Consider the following 20,699-nt stretch of genomic DNA (forward strand, 5'->3'; position numbering starts at 1 on the left):
ATGCTCGAATCACGCAAAGCATTACATGGTCTGATATTTTCCAACTTGCCAACGCGCGCTCGAATCCCGTCGGAATTTCAGCACGGCTCTCTTTCTCGTCGTTGCGCGAGTTATATGGTGCACCGCTGACCGTCGTTAAAAAAAGGTCAGTGTAATGTTAGAGGTCGCCGTTATTTCCACGATGCCGCGGTCGCCGTAAACAAGATCCCGATGAAAACATCTTCGATATTTGGAAGCGACGCTTGTCGAACGAGTTTCGGGACGAATTTCGGGACGAGTTTCGACGAGTTCCGACGAAATCCCACCCACGCGATCGCCGCGATCCCGGTAAATACAGCACGGCGAGCATATTCGAGGGGCTCCTCTTGTCCAATTTCGTCGGAGGAGATGCTCCGCGCCGAAGATAACGCGAGCCAAGGTGAACGCGGGTTAGAGGAACCGGAGACGGGCCGAGCCGCGCGGCGCGGCGCCGCGCCGGTGTAATTCATTTCCGGCGACAACTTCGTTTCCTGGAGTAGACTCGGCTGTCTAGGGCCCGAGGGATTCATCGGTCATCCAGAGGAGAGCACCGCCGTGTTTCGGCGGGCCTCGCGCGAGCCACGGATCAATTTGTCGCAGTTCGAGACACGAGCGCCGATAATCGCCGATACCACGAACCGAATTTACGGGCACGACCGATCCGGTTCGAATCGATGGACACGCCGGCCTCTACGTCACTGGAACACATACACACACACACATATATACGCTAGGTTGCCTGCTTCTCGCATAAACTTGCCAATCCACGGTCTTCCGAGTCGCTTCGTTAACCTTGCAGTTGCAGTTGCAGTTGCACCGCACGTTCCACGAGCGTTCGATGCGTATCGATGCTGTGTAACTTAGACGAGATTCAATTGGTTAGGAAATGTAACAAATTCGAGCAATCCTGGCGTAGATATGACAGATCGAATGGCCAGGAAATGCACCGTAGAAGCTGGATTTATCGTTATTATGTTATTATTTTTGGTCGGTTATGTTCAATTTTCGCTCGTGAAATAGGAAAATACAGTAATGTCTCTCTAATTGACGCTCGGATTGAACACGAAATTGGACAATTTGGGAAGAGGAGATACGATTATTCGAGCCTTGCAGTTCGCTTTTTATAGTTGTTGATAATTCGTGACTATAAAACGAGGCGCAAGACTCAAATTAATCGTGTCTCCTCTTCCCAAATTGTCCATTTTTGTGCGCAATCTGAGCGTCTCAGTTAGGCAGACTTTACTGTATTTGTTCTTTTCCCTGACACGTTTAATGCGTTGAACGTAATACAATTTTGTAGCTTTAGACTGTTTAAGTGATTCCGTTGCTTTGAGTCGCATGTAGAGCAGCTCGCGAAAGTGTTCGAACACCTTTTAAAACGCGATAACTGTTTTTCAACTATTAAAACTACATTTTTTTCAGTACTAAATAACTCGAAATTTCTTTTAAATGATAGGAGGATTCATTTTCTTGCATTTTCTTCATTTTGCTCTTACTTGGAATGACAAAAAAGAGTAACAAAATCTCGTTCCTTAACTAGTTTTCATCTGAGCTTATAACAAACATTTAACAAATGACTTTCCAAGATCTCGGCAACTCGTGTGCATGCTTGCACGAAATTGTACAATTTGGGAAGAGGAGATACGATTATTCGAGCCTTGCAGCTCGTTTTTTATAGTTGTTGATAATTCGTGACTATAAAATGAGGCGCAAGATTCAAATTAATGGCGTCTCCTCTTCCCAAATTATCCATTTTTGTGCGCAATCTAAGCGTCAATAAGGGGACCGGAAAAGGAGATTTGATCCTATCGAAAACTGTGAAACTCTTTCGGCGACTCGAACCTCGTCCAAGGTTATTTGCACCCGCTACAACTGTTATAGTCAACTGTTATATAACTATAATTTATTAACTGTTATTTAACTATAACAGTAACTGTTATATGACTATAATTTCTTTCGAGCGTCTTCTTCGCGCATCCGCGAACTATGACGCGTCTCCGAACGGATTACAGTAATGCCTCTCTAATTGACGCTCGGATTGCGCACGAAATTGGACAATTTGGGAAGAGGAGATACGATTATTGGAGCCTTGCAGCTCGTTTTTTATAGTTGTTGATAATTCGTGACTATAAAATGAGGCGCAAGATTCAAATTAATCGTGTCTCCTCTTCCCAAATTATCCATTTTTGTACGCAATCTAAGCGTCAATAAGGGAGACCGGAAAAGGAGATTTGATCCTATCGAAAACTGTGAATCTCTTTCGGCGACTCGTACCTCGTCCAAGGTTATTTGCACCCGCTATAACTGTTACAGTCAACTGTTACATAACTATAATTTATTAACTGTTATTTAACTATAACAGTAACTATTATATGACTATAATTTCTTTCGAGCGTCTACTTCGCGCATCCGCGAACTATGACGCGTCTCCGAACGGATTACAGTAATGCCTCTCTAATTGACGCTCGGATTGCGCACGAAATTGGACAATTTGGGAAGAGGAGATACGATTATTGGAGCCTTACAGCTCGTTTTTTATAGTTGTTGATAATTCGTGACTATGAAACGAGGAGGCGCAAGACTCAAATTAATCGTGTCTCCTCTTCCCAAATTATCCATTTTTGTACGCAATCTAAGCGTCAATAAGGGAGACATTACTGTATACGGTAAATCGTCGCGGAGTTTCCGAGGAGCCGTGCGACATTCGCTCGGCCATTTTCTTAGTTTGACCGTGGATAAGTCCGTCGCACTGTCGAATAAAACGGGAATCTGTTTTATTCCCATATTCTTTAAATTCGTCCGCGAAGAATTCGAAAGAGTCGGCAGAAGCTGAACAATGAGAAATGCGGAATGCTCGAACAAAAAGAAAAATGGTGGGGGAAGAAACGACGCGAGAAGAACAGAATATTACGTTACGCCGTAGAGAAGTCTCGGTCGCGTTAATTCGCCGACAGAAGGCATTAAAAGCGAGCACGCATTACGCAGATTCTTGCGCGCGGGCGCCGGCGATTTACAAAAGAATTTTCGCGAGTTACGGACGAAGGCGTCTTGAAAAAGAAAAAGGCGCAAGACTCGGCCGGCTCTCCGTTTAATCTTGCAGGAAGGCGTCTCGCGGATGTGCACTCCGAACTTATTATTTATGTAATCAGCCTTCTCCGCGCAACATCGCGAAGTCTGTTGACCCGATAACGGGCTGCAAGTTCCTCGAACACCAGTTGCACGATAGAAAACTTCCCCTATAAATAAAACGTGTGATCGATCGGTGCGTATATTTAACGGCGGGAGCGCGGTGTAATGGCCTGTAAACCCCGGGGAAGTCGTTTAACTTCGCCCTCCCCGACTAATTAACCAGAAATTTTCATATTTCTTTCCAACTACGCACGCGGTGCACACGATCCCGCGTGTTTCATTCCGCACGCGCGCCCGTTTTCTCTTCTTTCTTTTTTCTTTTCGTTCGCGTTACGATCCGTTTACGTTTTTAACGAAGCTGATTTCGAGAGTGACCGATTTCCGAAACCGCGCGTTCGATTAATTTAACCTTGCTGAAAATTGAGACGACTTCGGACGCATAATCGGTCGCGCATAATCGACGATTATTCCCGAATCAATTTTTACTTGCAATTCGTGCGACACGATCTACTAATACATCGAATCAACCGCGTCGAAAATATCTCAGAATGTTTCATAGAATTAAAGTATCTCAATCGATTTAAATTAAATATGCAAATATTATTATACTTATTAACCCTTTGCACTCGAAGCTATTTGAACTGTAAATATAAAATCATTTTTCTCGCGTATAGTATTTTTTATTGCATATGAAAATATTTTATGCGTATGAAATTGATTCTTGGGACTCGCACAACAGTTATATTCTTAACAATTTTTTAAATCTAAACTTTGTTAATATAAAAATTATCTTAACACGCGATATATAACAAATGTTAGTGGTGCAAAGGGTTAACATGCGCGAATTCTTCGCGGGCGAATGTAAAGAATATGGGAATAAATCAGATTCCCGTTTTATTCGACAGTGCGACGGACTTATCCACGGACAAACTAACAAAATGGCCGAGCGAATGTCGCACGGCTCCTCGGAAACTCCGCGACGATTTACCGTATATAGTAATGTCTCCCTTATTGACGCTTAGATTGCGCACAAAAATGGGCAATTTGGGAAGAGGAGACATGATTAATTTGAGTCTTGCGCCTCGTTTTATAGTCACGAATTATCAACAACTATAAAAACAAGCTGCAAGGCTCGAATAATCGTATCTCCTGTTCCCAAATTGTCCAATTTCGTGCGCAATCCGAGCGTCAATTAGAGAGGCATTACTGTAATCCGTTCGGAGACGCGTCATAGTTCGCGGATGCGCGAAGTAGACGCTCGAAAGAAATTATAGTCATATAACAGTTACTGTTATAGTTAAATAACAGATAATAAATTATAGTTATATAACAGTTGACTGTAACAGTTATAGCGAGTGCAAATAACCTTGGACGAGGTTCGAGTCGACGGAAGAGTTTCACAGTTTTCGATAGGATCAAATCTCCTTTTCCGGTCTCCCTCATTGACGCTTAGATTGCTCACAAAAATGGACAATTTGGGAAGAGGAGACACGATTAATTTGAGTCTTGCGCCTCGTTTTATAGTTACGAATTATTAATAACTATAAAAACAAGCTGCAAGGCTCGAATAATCGTATCTCCTCTTCCCAAACTGTCCAATTTCGTGCGCAATCCGAGCGTCAATTAGAGAGGCATTACTGTAATCCGTTCGGAGACGCGTCATAGTTCGCGGATGCGCGAAGAAGACGCTCGAAAGAAATTATAGTCATATAACAGTTGCTGTTATAGTTAAATAACAGTTAATAAATTATAGTTATGTAACAGTTGACTGTAACAGTTATAGCGAGTGCAAATAACCTTGGACGAGGTTCGAGTCGACGGAAGAGTTTCGCAGTTTTCAATAGGATCAAATCTTCTTTCCCGGTTCCAAAAGTTTCCCGCAATTACTGCACGAACGTCCCTAATGAACTCGGAAAGATGCGTGCGAACGATCGATGAAGCGCGCGGTCGGCATCCTCGGAGAAAGTTATTTCGGTCGAGCTTTCCCTCCGTCTACGGTGGATTAGCATGTTCTCTCAAGATATTGCTAATTACAAAACGAGCAACTCGGTCCGTCCGAGGGCGTCTTAATGAGGTGTCTGCGGCGGTTCACCGAGGGACTGATAAAACTGGCTGCAACGCGAGCGATAAGGATCCTAACATAGACGACTGGTGGTCGTTCGGTAGCCGAGAATTCGGTCGGACACGAATGCGGCGAACCTAACATCCGGCAGTATCGAGGGCTGCGTGACCCACTGCGGACGATGGCCAACCTTTTGCGGTGCTCCGTCCCAACAGCCATTCAATCGCAGCCAATGCATCGTCCTTCCCTTATCCAGTCGATAATTACATTTATCGTTTCTTCGATATCAAAATCGAATTCCGGTGTAGCCATAAAACGAACATAAATTTTCTTTTTCTCTTTAGAAAATGAAATAACGGAATAGAACCGACTTAAGGAATTAAGAATGCGTTGTCCAAATTATTGTGTTTTATTCGAATTTAATTTAATCTATTTGAATTTAATTTAATTTAAATTGTTTGAATTCAATTCAATACAAATTAATTTTATTCAATTTAATATAATTTAATTTATTTGAATGGAATTGAATTGAATCGAATTGAATGGAATCGAATTGAATGAAATCGAATTGAATTGAATAGAATTGAATTGAATCGAATTGAATGGAATCGAATCGAATTGGATTGAATCAAATTGAATAGAATCGAATTGAATGTGGAATCGAATTGAATTGAATCAAATTGAGTAGAATCGAATTGAATGGAATCGAATTGAATGGAATCGAATTGAATTGAATCAAATTGAGTAGAATCGAATTGAATGGAATCGAATTGAATTGAATCAAATCGAATTGAATTGAATCGAATTGAATTGAATCGAATTGAATGGAATGGAATGGAATCGAATTGAATCGAATCGAATTGAATTGAATCGAATTGAATTGAATTGAATCAAATTGAATAGAATCGAATGGAATGGAATCGAATTGAATGGAATCGAATTGAATGGAATCGAATTGAATGGAATCGAATTGAATTGAATCGAATTGAATTGAATCGAATTGAATTGAATCGAATCGAATTGAATTGAATTGAATCGAATTGAATTGAATCAAATTGAATAGAATCGAATCGAATCGAATTGAATCAAATCGAATCGTATTTTAATTCAATTTATTGTATTTTATTCTATTTTCTATTATTATTTAGTTTATTTTCTTGTTTTATTTTGTATACCATGAAATGCTTAAGAAGATGGATCACTTGCAATCCGTAAGGAAATCAGTAAAATACATTTACATAAATTAAGAATGAAAATGACTTAAAAATGAGAATCTAACGAACCGAAGCGTGACAGAAGAAAATTTAACAGACGTTCGCCGACAATAGCGTAACTCTGAAAAACAGTTTTTAGCTGCTCGAAGTATCGAAACGCGGTGTGCTCAAAGATTTATCGATAAATGTTCATCGCGCAGTAAAAACCGTCGTTCGCTGGCTAAAGAATCCGCTCTAATTTTTTGTTAATTTTGCTCAGGCTCGGCGGAGGCGTAGCTAGCGAAGGGAGAGGAATGTTTAAAAGGGAACACGGCGAGGAAAAAAGGGCTCACCGGCGCAAGAAGATACTCGGCAACAAGAGAACGCAAAGAACGCGGATTTATGACAGCTTATCTTTTTCCCGGCAAAAATTCGTCGCATCTCGGGGCTGAAAATATCGAAAATTTTCGCCGACAGAATTCACACGTCACAAGAGACACTGCCGAGGTATTGTTCTATTTTTTCGCTCCTCTCCAATCTCTCTCTCTCTCTCTCTCTCTCTCTCTCTCCTCTTTTTTTAAATCTTTTTTTATTCCACGGGTATCGAGTTTCCCAGTTGAAATGCACCGCTGCTGTTTGAACTGGAGATCGATCTCCGGTTTAGAGACCGGGTATAACGATCACGGTTGCTCGCCAAAGGGAGTACACATTTTTCCGCTCATTAACCAAATGGGCGACCGGGTGTGCGCGATTTGTTTATTCGTGGATAATGTAATTATCAATCTACGGGAACGGTTTCCCCGGCGCCTAAAGAAGCGGCGGTTCAATGTTTGCTTGGTCGGCTTTCTTAACCCTCGTGTGTATTTGTGTGTGTGTGCGTGTGTGATCAGTTTCACATCATTCCCAGAAAATTCTAGGGAAATTTGTTCATTCAAAATAGCGTTAGTTAACAGTCTGAGAAAATGCTTACTCGAAACAATATTTTATTACGCCGCAAGGCGCTTTAACATCTTTCCCTCGGCTACTGATTTCTCGACTTCTCGAGGCGATCTCAAATTCTTCTTGCACCATAAATTAACCTATCGTAAAGTGCGATCTTTCAGCTTTAATTTAAGCACTGAAAAGTTTAAAAGCTCCGACGGTAATACGTTGCAAAACCGATTCGAAGGGAGCCCTCAACAACAAGTAATTTTCCACCGCGCTCGCGGTCGAGATAAATCAATTTTTCTTGACCAGATATTAAGTTTTGATCGAAATCTAAATAATTTTCTCATAAAATGCGATCTTTCAGCTTTAATTTAAGTGCTATAGAGTTTCAAAATACCCTCGGTAATACATTACAAAACCGATCTGAAAGAAGCCCTCGAAAATGAGTAATTTTCCTCCGCGCTCGCGATCGAGATAAATCAATTTTTCTTGACCCGATATGAAGCTTTGATCGAAACCTAAATATTTTTCTCATAAAGTGCGATCTTCGAGCTTTAATTTAAGCGCTGTAAAATTTCAAAATTCCCACGATAATACATTGCAAAACCGCTCCGAAAGAAGCCCTAAAAAACGACTAATTTTCCTTCGCGCTCGCGGTCGAGGTTAAATCAATTTTTCTTGACCAGATATTAAATTTTGTTCGAAATCTAAATATCTTTCTCATAAAGTGCGATCTTCCAGCTTTAATTTAAGCGCTGTAAAGTTTCAAAATTCCCTCGGTAATACATTACAAAACCGATCCGAAAGAAGCCCTCGAAAATGAGTAATTTTCCTCCGCGCTCGCGGTCGAGATAAATCAAATTTTCTTGACCCGATATTAAGCTTTGATCGAAACCTAAATATCTTTTTCATAAAGCGCGATCTTCCAGCATTAATTTAAGCCCTCGAATCGATCGATTCGAAAGCCGAGGAGCTAGTTTGCAGCATCTCGCCGGCTAGACGCGGCTCCTTGGCCGAATCCGTGCGCTCTCGGACAGCTCGGAGCTTCGAGATTGGCCAGGAGGAGAGTCTGGAATATTTTAGCTAATCCACTTTCGTCTACTTAGACCGAAAGTCCTTAAGCACTGTCAATCTGCGAGCCACGATCGCGTATTCTTCGCGGCCTGTTACGGCTGGTTCCGATACGGTCGGGCCCGTTGACACGCGGCTCCCTCAAAAACTTCAGTTTCAGGGAGCCGGCCAATCTCGTTAAGTAGCTGGAGGCTAATCAGCTTGGCGAACTCGCCGCGGCTAAAGCGTTGAATATTAACCGCATCGCCGGCGAGATTACACGTTGTCCGATTCCTGGGGAAAATGTTCGAGTTGCCGGATCCGCGGAAGAAATAGCAACAATGTCCCGAGGGATAATGGTCCGGGACAGCTCGGTAGCTCTGCGACTTCAGCGATATTAGAACGAATGGCTCGGGGCGAAAGGGTTCAGGCTACGATTAAATAGAGCGGCGTAATCGTCGGTCGCGTAATAATTATATACTCGAGACCACGGCGCTCGTCCCGCGCGGCATTAACCCGACTGCAACTGCTAAATAAAAAGGAAAAAAAAACACCGCAATCCCAACGATCAAAACACGAGAAAAATTCGCCACCGTTTCTGTATATCGCTTGCGATTGTCTCATTGATAGACTGCGGATTTGATGCATTCGTTAGGCAAGACTTGAAACAATGAGAACGTTAAAAGAATTTAAAAATATTTCTTTATTATTTTCAACTGACATCGGCGATAACACGGAAACTTTTCCCCAAAATTATTGTTCAAGCGGAAACTGAAAGATTCCTGAGATCATTTGCAACAACTTTTTCCTTAGCAAAAATGCGATCCGCGGCTTCGTTTACGAGTTATTAAGGAAAAACGTTGACCAATGAGAGGCGAGATCAGCTGGCGCGCGACGGCTGGCGGCCCAGCCAGCGACCGGGCTACGCGCGCTCGTTGGCTGCGCCGCCTCGCGCTAGCGAAACTCGTCTCCTATTGGCCAGCGTTTTTCGTCAATAACTCGTAAACGAAGCCGCGGATTGCATTTTCGCTGAGGAAAAAGTTGCTCCGAATAATCCCGGGAACCTAAATTTCCGAATTGCCAGATATTTTTGGGACACCTTGTACATTGCATATATATATTGTACACAGTCGCCCATTGTTCTCTCGCAATTCGTCGGTGCACGCCGCAATACCTGTAAGCGGATTCCCCATCGGTTTCTGCTAAATGCGGATCTAATGAGTTCGTAATATGTAGTGAATTTTCTGGCCCGTTCACGTTCCTCCGACGCGATCAACCGGTCTACAACAAGAAACACTTTGCAGTCTATTGTTCCGATCGTTATACCCCACGCTAACGAGAACTAATTGACAGGCGGACGCATCGATCCGCATTTAACAGGCCGTACCTCATTAACTCTTATAAAGCGAGTGGTTTTAATAATTCCGCGCGTACAGCGGAGAGCAGTTGAATTCGAGGTGCTAAATGGGTTGCGTTCAATTTAGAAATCACGGACGATAATTGGCACGCCTATCAAACTAAACTCGTGGATCGAGATAAAAGCAGTCGGAAACAATCGCGAGATCGTACAATTTCTCTCGCGAATAAATCGAACAGATCTGCTCCATATTTTTCAACGAACATCAACGAACGTTTCTGCAGCCGAAAAATCGGTTGATTTCGCGAGCGTGCGAATTACACGCGAGGTTCGAAGCAGCGTGAAAGTTGGGGGTCGAGGGTCGTCGTCGTCGACGAGTCGAAGAATCGAGAACTCGGGAAAGCGGAAAATGTTGCGCGGCGCTCGAAGATTCGAAGATCCGCGAGCGGGGTTTACGAGACCGTGATCGCGCGGCTCGAGAAATTAGGCTTGGAGATTGAAGGGTCGTCGAGAACGCGAGAGAATCGAAGATTTAAGAAGACGTGTAAAAGTTCAAGAGTGCTCGAGGATCCGCGGGCTCGGCGGCTGAATTTTTAAGGCTCGCCGTTCCGTGGCCCGAAATTTACGTTCGAGGGCTGTTGGCCTGTTAACTCTTTGGGCCCCGGTGGGATTAAAAAGGTTGCATGTTTTTGATGCAAGGTTAACGCATGGCGAGCCATTTTTTGACCTCGAAATGACCTCGAAATATTGCGCATTTATGAACCTATGTGGTACAGTGGGACTATTTAAGTCCCATCCTATAACAACAAATAGAATTGAATTATTCTCATTTATTTACATTTTTATGTTATGCGATTCCTTTGTTAATAATAACATAAACATTTTGTTTAACGCTAGATTTACGGAGCACAAAAAACAGCTGTTTCATATCAGTTTATAAAAGCATGCTATATATATTCCTTTGTTAATGAAAATATAAAAATTTTGTTTAATACTAGATTTACGGAGCACAAAAAACACCTGTTTCATATCAGTTTATTAAAGTAACAATATGGCATTTATTCTGATTTTTAACAAGCGCTATTGTAACACATTTTATTATATTATTTTTTATATATTTATTATATCTATTTATATATTATTTTTTATATTATTATTATTATATATATATTATTATTTATATATTTATTATATTATAAATTGAATAAATAACTCAAAAATGTATCTTTACGATACGAATAATCGTAAATTAAAAAATTAGTCATCCCTCATCTTGACGTCATCATGGTTCCGTGAATCTGGCGTTAATGAAAATATAACAATTTTGTTCAATTTGAAACGTCATAAAATTTCTGTGCAACACAGGTCTATTTTATTTTCTGAAAAACTGTGCCCCAAAGTTTTTAAATCATCGATTCAAAAGCTGAAAAATACTGAAGAGTATTTTCAGGAAAAACTTGAAAACCCGAAACCCGTCGGACAGATCCCGGAGTATTTAATCATTTTCTTTCTCGTGGACGGTGAGATCGTCGCTGCATTGTCCTCGCGACAGTCTCGAGGATCGCTGATCGATTCTTGCGATCAAAACGGTTGTTCGGTCGGGGGCTTAAACGGGTTACCGGAGGACTAATAGGCCCCGGAATCATGTAGAACAATCGAAACACGGGGAATCCTCTCCGGATTATCGAATACAGCGGCGCAACCGAGCGTAGAATCACCGATACCATTATAATCCGATTGTCGATGTTATGGACGTCGACGGTCGACGGGGAACTGTATCCAGCCCGGAGCTTCCGACGACGCATCGACATCGACCCCCCACCCTCCGGCCTGTCCGCGTTAACGCGAGGACAATTTTTCTAACACGCTGCCGTCGTGCCGCCCGTGCCGCCGTGCCGCGGCAGCTCGCGTTTTATTCGACCGTGACACACGCGGGGATCGATATCCGCGCTCGCTCTTATTTATCATTCGTTTTACTTCGCTATCCGCCTCGCGCCGGTCCGCTCGATGAAATTATAACAAGATACGTAGAGACGCCTCTAACCTTCGACTTCCGTCAAGCTCTTCCATTTTGATCGAGCGTCGACAGTTTAATTCGTTCGACTACGGAACTTATGCAGATTTAATGGACGCTATTGCGAGGAAGTTCGTGGAGTCTACTCTCTGGGTTCGGAGAGAGAGAGAGAGAGAGAGAGAGAGAGAGAGAGAGAGAGAGAGACAGACAGACAGACAGACAGACAGACAGAGTGAGAGAGCGAGAGAGACCGAGAGAAAGAGAGAGAGAGAGACCGAGAGAAAGAGAAAGAGAGACAGCGCGAGACAGAGCGAGAGAGAGAACGCAAGAGAGAGAGACCGGGAGAGAGAGACCGACAGAGAGAGAGAGAGAGAGAGACCGAGAGATAGAGAGAGACCAAGAGAGAGAGAGAGACCGAGAGAGAGACCAAGAGAGAGAGAGACCGAGAGAGAGAGACCGAGAGAGAGACCGAGAGAGAGAAAGACCGAGAGAGGGAGGGAGTGAGAGAGAGAGAGAGAGACCGAGAGAGAGGCCGAGAGATAGAGACCGGGAGAGAGAGAGAGAGAGAGAGGCCGAGAGAGGGAGTGACCGACAGAGAGAGGGAGACCGAGAGAGAGAGAGAGAGAGAGACCGAGAGAGATACAGAGAGAGAGACCGAGAGAGAGAGACAGAGAGAGAGAGAGAGAGAGAGAGAGAGAATTGTATTTTCTTTGCTTGTTTTGGAGTATTTTCGCTAATCCTATTCTACAACTTTATTTGAGACCGGCGCATTCGTTCGAACTGCGCTTTTTCGTCCATACTTTCGCAACTCATAAATGCATAAAATCCTGAATTCGTTCTCATGCCCCGTCGGAAGGAACAATATTTATTTTCGAGGTCTGTATTTTCTCCGGTGCATGAATATCGATGGCACGGGCAAATTGAATTTTATTTCACGTTTCGAGCAACATGCTACGAAAAGACACAGGTTTGGAGGGCGCACCACGTGAACTTCCATTATTAGAGGATACTCCGAAAATAAGTATCGAAAAAAGCGAGACCTCCGAACTGTGATGGGATACGTGGATAGTAAATACATATATATTGGCGTTTGCAATAATTTACTTGAAATATTATGAAATGAAAATTCTAGCAATATCTTCTAATACAAAATTAAAACATCGTATTGAAGAACTGTATTCTTTTATATTTTTCATATTTCTTATATTTATTTCTTGGATTATTCTACAGTTTGAAATTTATGTATTATTAATGTAAGAAGTAAAAACAGTTCTCGACCACGTCTCTCAGACGTGATAATCATTTCTGGCCTGACTTTTTGACCACGTCTGTCAGACGTGATAATCATTTCTGGCCCGATTTTTTTACCACGTCTCTCAGACGTGATAATCATTTCTAGCCCGATCTTTCGACCACGTCTCTCAGACGTGATAATCATTTCTGGCCCGACTTTTTGACCACGTCTGTCAGACGTGATAATCATTTCTGGCCAGATTTCTTTACCACGTCTCTCAGACCTGATAATCATTTCTAGTCCGATCTTTTGACCACGTCTCTCAGACGTGATAATCATTTCTGGCCCGACTTTTTTTACCACGTCTCTCAGACCTGATAATCATTTCTAATCCGATCTTTTGACCACGTCTCTCAGACGTGATAATCATTTTCAACCCGATCTTTTGACCACGTCTCTTATACGTGATAATCATTTCTGGCCCGATCTTTTGACCACGTCTCTCAAACGTGATAATCATTTTCAACCCGATCTTTTGACCACGTCTCTCAAACGTGATAATCATTTTCAACCCGATCTTTTGACCACGTCTCTCAGACGTGACAATCATTTCTGGCCCAATTTCTTGACCACGTCTCTCAGACGTGACAATCATTTCTGGCCCAATTTCTTGACCACGTCTCTCAGACGTGGTTGCAGAACAAAGAGTTAGTCAACGTCAGAAATCTCTTCGACGACTTTGCCAGCCCTGTTTTTCGAAAGTTCCCGATCGAGTGGACGCCGCCTCGCTGCGGCGCGACGGAGTAAAAAATTTTCCCGAACAATTATAAAGGTACCGCGAGCCGGCTGACGAATTTTCTTCGGAATGAAAATATACTACCTCTCGCGGGCTCTGCGCGCCGTAATTTCGAAAGCCCCTGCGCCCCCTTTCATTCCCGGCGGGGAACGAGAACTTCTGCAGGCAGAAATGCTTTCTACCTTTTTACCGTTTATTGCTTCCCCTCTCGTATTCTTCTTCATACGAGTGTCGCGAGCAGGAACGCATTCGAGGGAGGCGCGTGATCTTTAAATAACTGAAAACGAAATACGCCTCGTTGCGCGTTCTGCGACGAGAGAAGAAAATGAAAGGAAGAGAATCATCCATCGAATCTTCAACGGCGTAATAAATACTTGCCGGTTCTATCCTACTAGAGAGCAATTTTACAACAGGTGTTCGTTTCGTCGCTCGTTTCTACATTTCATACGATTTTCTCGAAACGCAAAATTCTCTCTTTACACTTATTATATTCGGTTGGGGAATAAGATCGTAGCGTTTTCATCAAAGACGATTTTCTATGTCGTTTTCGTTAAGCTCGTGAGGCACCCAGGCTCCCAATTTTTCGGCAAATCCCATTGAATGAAGACGATTGAGAATCGTTTTATGATCGCAGTTCATTTTTTCGGCCAATTCGCGACTTGTTTGGTGACCGTCCTCCTTCAAAAGTGCTTCGAGACGCTCTTCGTCGAATTCGGAAGGTCTTCCGCTGCGGGGCGTGTCGTCGACGTCAAAATCGCCAATTTTGAACTTCGGAAATCATTTTCGTGCTGTAGACTCGCCTACGACACCTTCTCCGTATACGTTGCAAATGTCCCGGGCTGCTTCGGCAGCTTTTTGGCCTCGACGAAAAGCGAAGAAGAGAAGGTGTCGAAAATGTTGCTTTTTACCTCCTGGATATTCCATTTCTAAGCCTCGAAGGTAATAAGAAATTAAATTACTCGAAAAGACGATTAGCACAGTTTTGTAGAGCAGAAAGAGCTCTATCGAATAGATAATACATATGTGCGAATATTTCGGCGACTCGAGATTAGTCATTGTTCTCCCCAATGTCTTTGTTGTTTGTCTCGCCTTTGTAACAATGATTTTTGTACACTTGAAATATATGCAAAGATATTCCGTTATGCTTGTGTGCCGCCAGGCTGGTCAACATTAAAACGCGTATCACTTTTTAATACGCATTAATAACGCTCTGGAATTGCAATATAATGAAAACAACAATCGAAGTCGAGCGATATAGTTTTCGCGTTTTAATTAACAGCACGGAACACGCATTCGATTAAACTTCGAAAATAAACTTTTCCTCGGGAGAGGTGCAGAGAAAGAGAGAGGGAGAAAGAGAGAGAGAGAGAGAGAAATTTTTTTATAAAGTTTTCGGATTAAAATAAATCGGGCACGACCGCTGCGAGTGATTAAACAAAATGCGCAACACGCTCGAAATGCTCGAATACGGATACCGCGACGCAGAGAATAATTTATAAAAATCGTCCGTCGGTGATTTTAAATTTTCGATGCATTTCAATGCGCAGAGCATACACGAACGACTAACCGGGAGAACCAACCGCTCGTTCCGCGTGATTCGTTAATGCTTTCCAGGAGTTTAACGATCGGAGGAAGAAACTCGTCGCGAAGACAACGATTCGCTTTTATACCGAAGACGGAAAAGTAAACGATTCGTTGCGCCAGTGTACACTCGACGCCGCACGGTGGAAAGAAAATTAGATTCAGCGTATTTATCTTATTAACACTGTGTGTGTGTGTGTGCGCGCGCGCGTGAACTCAGTTCAACTTATTTTGAAATAATTTACTGCGGTAAAGTCGCCCCTTGATTTTTACATATTATTATTTATATTATTATACATTGTTATAATATATATATGTTATATTATCATTGTTATATATATAACAATGTATAATTATATATATTGTAAAGTATTTATTAGGTAATTACTTTATATTTAAAGTATTTTTACTGTATACAATACATAATATAATAATAATAATAATAATAATAATAATAATATAATAATAATAATATTAAAATAATATAATAATAATATGTAAAAAACAAGGGGTGATTTTACTGTATACAATAAAAATACTTTAAATATAAAGTAATTAACTAATAAATACTTTACAATATATATTATTCTATATTGTTATATATATATTTATTTATATATTATTATATGTATTATTATATACATATTTATTTATACATTATTCGTAAACGGTTACAGACGGATATGTAATACTCGGTGGACGGGTCAGAGGTAAATGGGTCAGTTGAACTGTGAGACATCGAGATTTTTAAATTTCATACGGTATACATAAAAGTCGGTCATTCTTATAGCTACAGATACATATTTCAGTATATATGTATGTACTTGGTTCATCGCATCGTGAAAGATTCAAAGTTAAATTATTGAAAAGAAAATTCAAACAAAAAGATGTTATCTTGCTTTCATTTTTATATAACAGATTCAAGCGACTTCGGCCTTTTATATTAGTTAACAGTCATATCGCATAAAAATAAAAGATATTTGAAAAGAATTGTTTAGTAGTCACTACTGATAAATGTATCTCTTTCAATTAATCAAATGATTTTACTATTTTAAAAACAGCGAAAAATTGATTTTTGGCCTCATTTATTTCCCAGCGTGCACCTGCGCGACAGTCCGCGCACGGCGTTGCCGGTTTTCTGTTATTCGAGCCCGCATATCGATGCGCCTTTGCGTGCGCGGAGAAAAAATGGCTAGGCGAAAGTGTACCTTTCCGACTAATGAGCCATTTAGCTAACGAACGGAGCTCCCTCCACTCCCCGACCCGGCAAAATGAAATTACTTAACCGCGCGAGGCCGCGCGATTGTTTCCGTTTATTAACTTATTAATTCGTAATTTCAGCCGGCATTAATTTTCCGAACGCTAAGCCCGTTATTATCGCGCGGCCGCGTCGCGTCGTTCGACCAGAGATCTCGTTCTCGCGAGATTTTTCGGACTGGCCAGTTTCTCGCAATTCCGACCACTTCAAATATTGACCGAAGCTTTATTTGTTTCACGCTCGCTCGACATTTTCCATGCCGCGATAAAACGCCGGGTCCTTCGGACGATCACAGAGCTTTTGTTAGAAGCATTCGGAATCGGCGAGTGGACGGCGCACGGTGGTCGGATTCCATACAAAAAGCGGGAGAAAAAACATACGACAACTGAAACTATGTATTTAAGCCTTACTTTTTCATTTTGTATCAATAGTACATATTTACATATATATTTTTTTTATTTCAAAATTTAGCTTGAAATACATATTTATATGTTTGGCTTTTTGTCGGGACAGAGTAACGAAAACGAAATGCAGTGTTTTAATTGTTTACAAACATATTTTTAAAAAAATACTATTTTTCTTTTCAATTCGATCCAATTAAACTGAACATCCTCTCCATTTCCATGTTGCGAACAACATTGTTCCGAAACTCCGCCGAACTCATAATTAAAAAATGGAATGAAAATTCAACGTATTCAATTGACCATAACTTAAAATATATGAGAGATAACAAAGTGTCCTGTGACATAATTTAAGTGCATACTAAGTACGTTAAGTTCTGTAAAAATTATTTATTTCCAAGGAACAAAATTACTTATAAACGATGATACAAATTTAGTGGTGAAAAATATCGTAACAAATAATAAGCCATGTTTAATCGACTAGCGAATAAATTATGCATTATGATCTTTAAAACTGACTTTCTCCGCTTTTTCTATGGAAACTGATCACTATGCGACAGTTTGAAAATGAAAGTGAACTTCAAGGGAAATTTTTCGAAGGAAACTTTTCAAAGAGCGATTTCGTCAAACCTTAAATTTAATTAAATGTCGATGCAAGTTTACAAGTATAGTAAATTCTGCCTAATTTTTCTTCAGCTTGCAAACAAATATGGACAATTTGGGAAGAGCAGATACGATTACTCGAGCCTCTTTTACAATGATTGACAATCGGCAACCATAAAAATGAGCTGCGATTTCTTTCTACAAGCCGACAGAAAATTAGGCAGTACAATTTACAGTACAAGCTTTTCATAAACGAACATAAACAACCATTTTGTTGAACGTGTGCTCACTGTCGTGCCACCGTTTCGCAAGCTTAAAATAACCTATTTTCGTCGACGGTTCTCTTAAACAATATTCTACCGCGCGCGTTCTATCCACTCGGTTTCACCGTGTAATTGCCTCGCGGCACTTTCCTAAAGTAGTACTTTTTTTTGTAACTTCAACGCGGCATTACTTCAGCGGACCAGAATTAGCCGATGCAAATACACTCCGCCGTGGCATTGTCGGTCTAGTAATTATCGTTCTTTCCACACTCGCGCTCACGCCACGTTGTTTCATCGACTGTACGCCGGCCATTGTTTCCGGCCACGGTTTCTCTCTGATATCGTTGGCACGCGAGAAAATATCAAGAGTCTGGCTTTCGTCAGGCCCTACAGTGTGTCCCAAAGGGACACTCAGGTCATTTGAAGCAACTTTTTCCTTTACAAAAATTTTCTCCAAGGCACCATTAACGAGTTATTAACGAAAAACAGTGACCAATGAGAGGCGAGCTCAGCTGGCGCGAGACGACCGTGCCAGTGAGCGGAACTGGGCTTCGCGCGCTGGTTGGCTGGGCCGCCTCGCGTCAGCCGTACTCGATTCTTATTGGTCACTGTTTTTCGTTAATAACTCGTCAACGGTGCCTCGGAGAAAATTTTTGTAAAGGAAGAAGTTGCTTCAAATGATCCGAGGAACCCGCCATTTCCGGATTGCGAGACATTTTTGGGCACCCTGTATAACACGTCACTCAATAAGTCTCCGGTCCGACACATATGAGCCGTTTATTTTGAAAGTGGCATAAGTCACTTTGTTTTTAAGTCGATATATTTAAGGGTTTGCGTTTTAACAGGTTTAAAAATATAGATGCTAACTTTCGAGAAGATTTACTTGTATTTGTTATCTCAGGATATTGATATTTTTCTCAGTATAAATAATTTCGTATAAACATTAAAAAATCACCACTTTTCATTACGGTAAAGTGACTTATGCCACTTTCAAAATAAACGGTTCATATATGGCAACACTGATGACAAACCTATATGATTTCTGGACAGTAGCATTCTTCGAACGATACACGTCAAAATTTCATGACATTTTCATGATTAGTTTACAGGTTACACTAGTTTTAGCGACCCCAATTTTCAAAACAGTGGTTAGAAAAGAATTTCGTGTATCGATTTAACGTTGTTTTTCGATGGGAAAAAAATACCGTTGAAGCCAAACAGTGGCTCAATAAGCGTTACGAAGACTCTGCACCAGGGAAATCAACTATCATCGACTGGTATGCTAAAATTAAACGCGGTCGTACGAACACCGACGATGCTGAACGCTCTGGTCGCCCAAAATCGGCAGTTGTTCCGAGAAACATAAAAAAGTCCACAAAATAGTTTCAAAAGACCGTACAGCGAAATTGCGCGAGACAGCTGACCCCTTAACACGTTCCGTGCCACGTGTACCATCGATGGTACACGCTTGCATGTTTACTTAGTGAACTGAACAAATTGTTTACAAGAAATTTAGAACCGAAGAATCAATTTCCACCGCAAGAATGGGCGTTGATAAGTTTTTGTTACGTTGTTATGTGTACAAGAATTAATAATTGCACGTAATACATCAAGTTTTAGTAAAATATCAAAGTGTGAAGATTCGAGTAAAAAAAGCTCGGCACGGAACGTGTTAAAGATATCAGAAGACAGCGTGTTTACAATTTTACACAACAATTCGAGCACGTGTAAATTGCTTTCGAAGCGGGTGCCGCGTTTGCTCGAACCGGATCAAAGACAACAACGCGTCGACGATTCGGAGCGCGGTTAAGCGATGTTTAAATCGAACGAATTACGCTTCGAACTGCTTCCCCAGCCACCGTACTCTCCAGATCTAGCCCCCCAGCGACTACCGGCTTTTCGCAGACATCAAAAAGATGCTCCAGGGAAAGAAATTTGACTGAAATGCCGAAGCGATCGCCGAAACGGAGACCTATTTTGAGAACAAAGACAAATCGTTCTACAAAAAAGGCGTTGAAAAGTTAGAGGAGCGTTGGAACGAATGTATCACTCTCGAAGAAGAGTACGTTGACGAATAAAGTCGAATTTCTAAAAGAAAAATTTCTTTTTCTCAGCTGGACCGGAGACTTATCGAGCGACGCGTTAGTCCCCTCGTCCTGTATTCACGGCTCGCAGAAAAACGGTTCGTCAAAACGGGAGAGCGAGGCTGCAAAACCCGTCTCGGGTAGTTACGATCCGGCAGAAACTTCTGCGAGGCGGCGCACTTAGCCGAAGATCGGCGAAACAATGCGACGATCGAAGTGCGGCGCGGAAACCGGCAAATGGAAACCCGGCATTATTAGCCGCAAGTAGCGGGTTGCAGCGGAGCCACGCGTTCCAGCGGAGGCTTTCCAGTGAAACGCGTTTCGGTGGAACAACGCTTTCTCGCCCCGGCTTTATCCGTCTCTGTCCGGCGGTTACGAAATTAATACATATACGCGGACACGCGGCGCTCGCGGCGAACGCGAAATTCTAGTAACAATTAACGCATATTAATAACCGGCCACCCTTGAGGGCGCGCGGCCGATTGAACCGGGCGGGGATCGACGGACGGGGCTGCGGGAACGATTTATGAAAACGTCGATAAACTGCGAAGGAACGTCCTTACGGTAGTCAATAATCCGATTGACATTAATGCGCGGACAATATCTTGGTAAATTGCGTTTACGCTCCCGCTTTCTATCGCCCGGCGAAATATTGCGAATAAACCGACCGCGTTGGCTACCTCGATCCACGGTAATTTCTCTTTAATTCGCGCACAGATTGCGCTGCTC

The 20,699-nt window shown here is 41.9% G+C and overlaps 1 protein-coding gene across 1 annotated transcript in view; it reads left to right on the forward strand.

Moving 5' to 3' along the window:
- LOC117228622 (dexamethasone-induced Ras-related protein 1) overlaps positions 1-20,699 on the forward strand; it is a 192,236-nt gene that overhangs the window by 29,736 nt on the left and 141,801 nt on the right. Inside the window, exon 2 of the mRNA XM_033484466.2 lies at positions 6,683-6,909. Coding sequence (XP_033340357.1) covers positions 6,805-6,909 — 105 coding nt within the window. The 5' untranslated portion in view covers positions 6,683-6,804. The remainder of the gene's footprint in view (positions 1-6,682; positions 6,910-20,699) is intronic.

Source organism: Megalopta genalis, chromosome 1, assembly GCF_051020955.1.
Source record: "Megalopta genalis isolate 19385.01 chromosome 1, iyMegGena1_principal, whole genome shotgun sequence".
Classification (NCBI taxonomy): domain Eukaryota; kingdom Metazoa; phylum Arthropoda; class Insecta; order Hymenoptera; family Halictidae; genus Megalopta; species Megalopta genalis.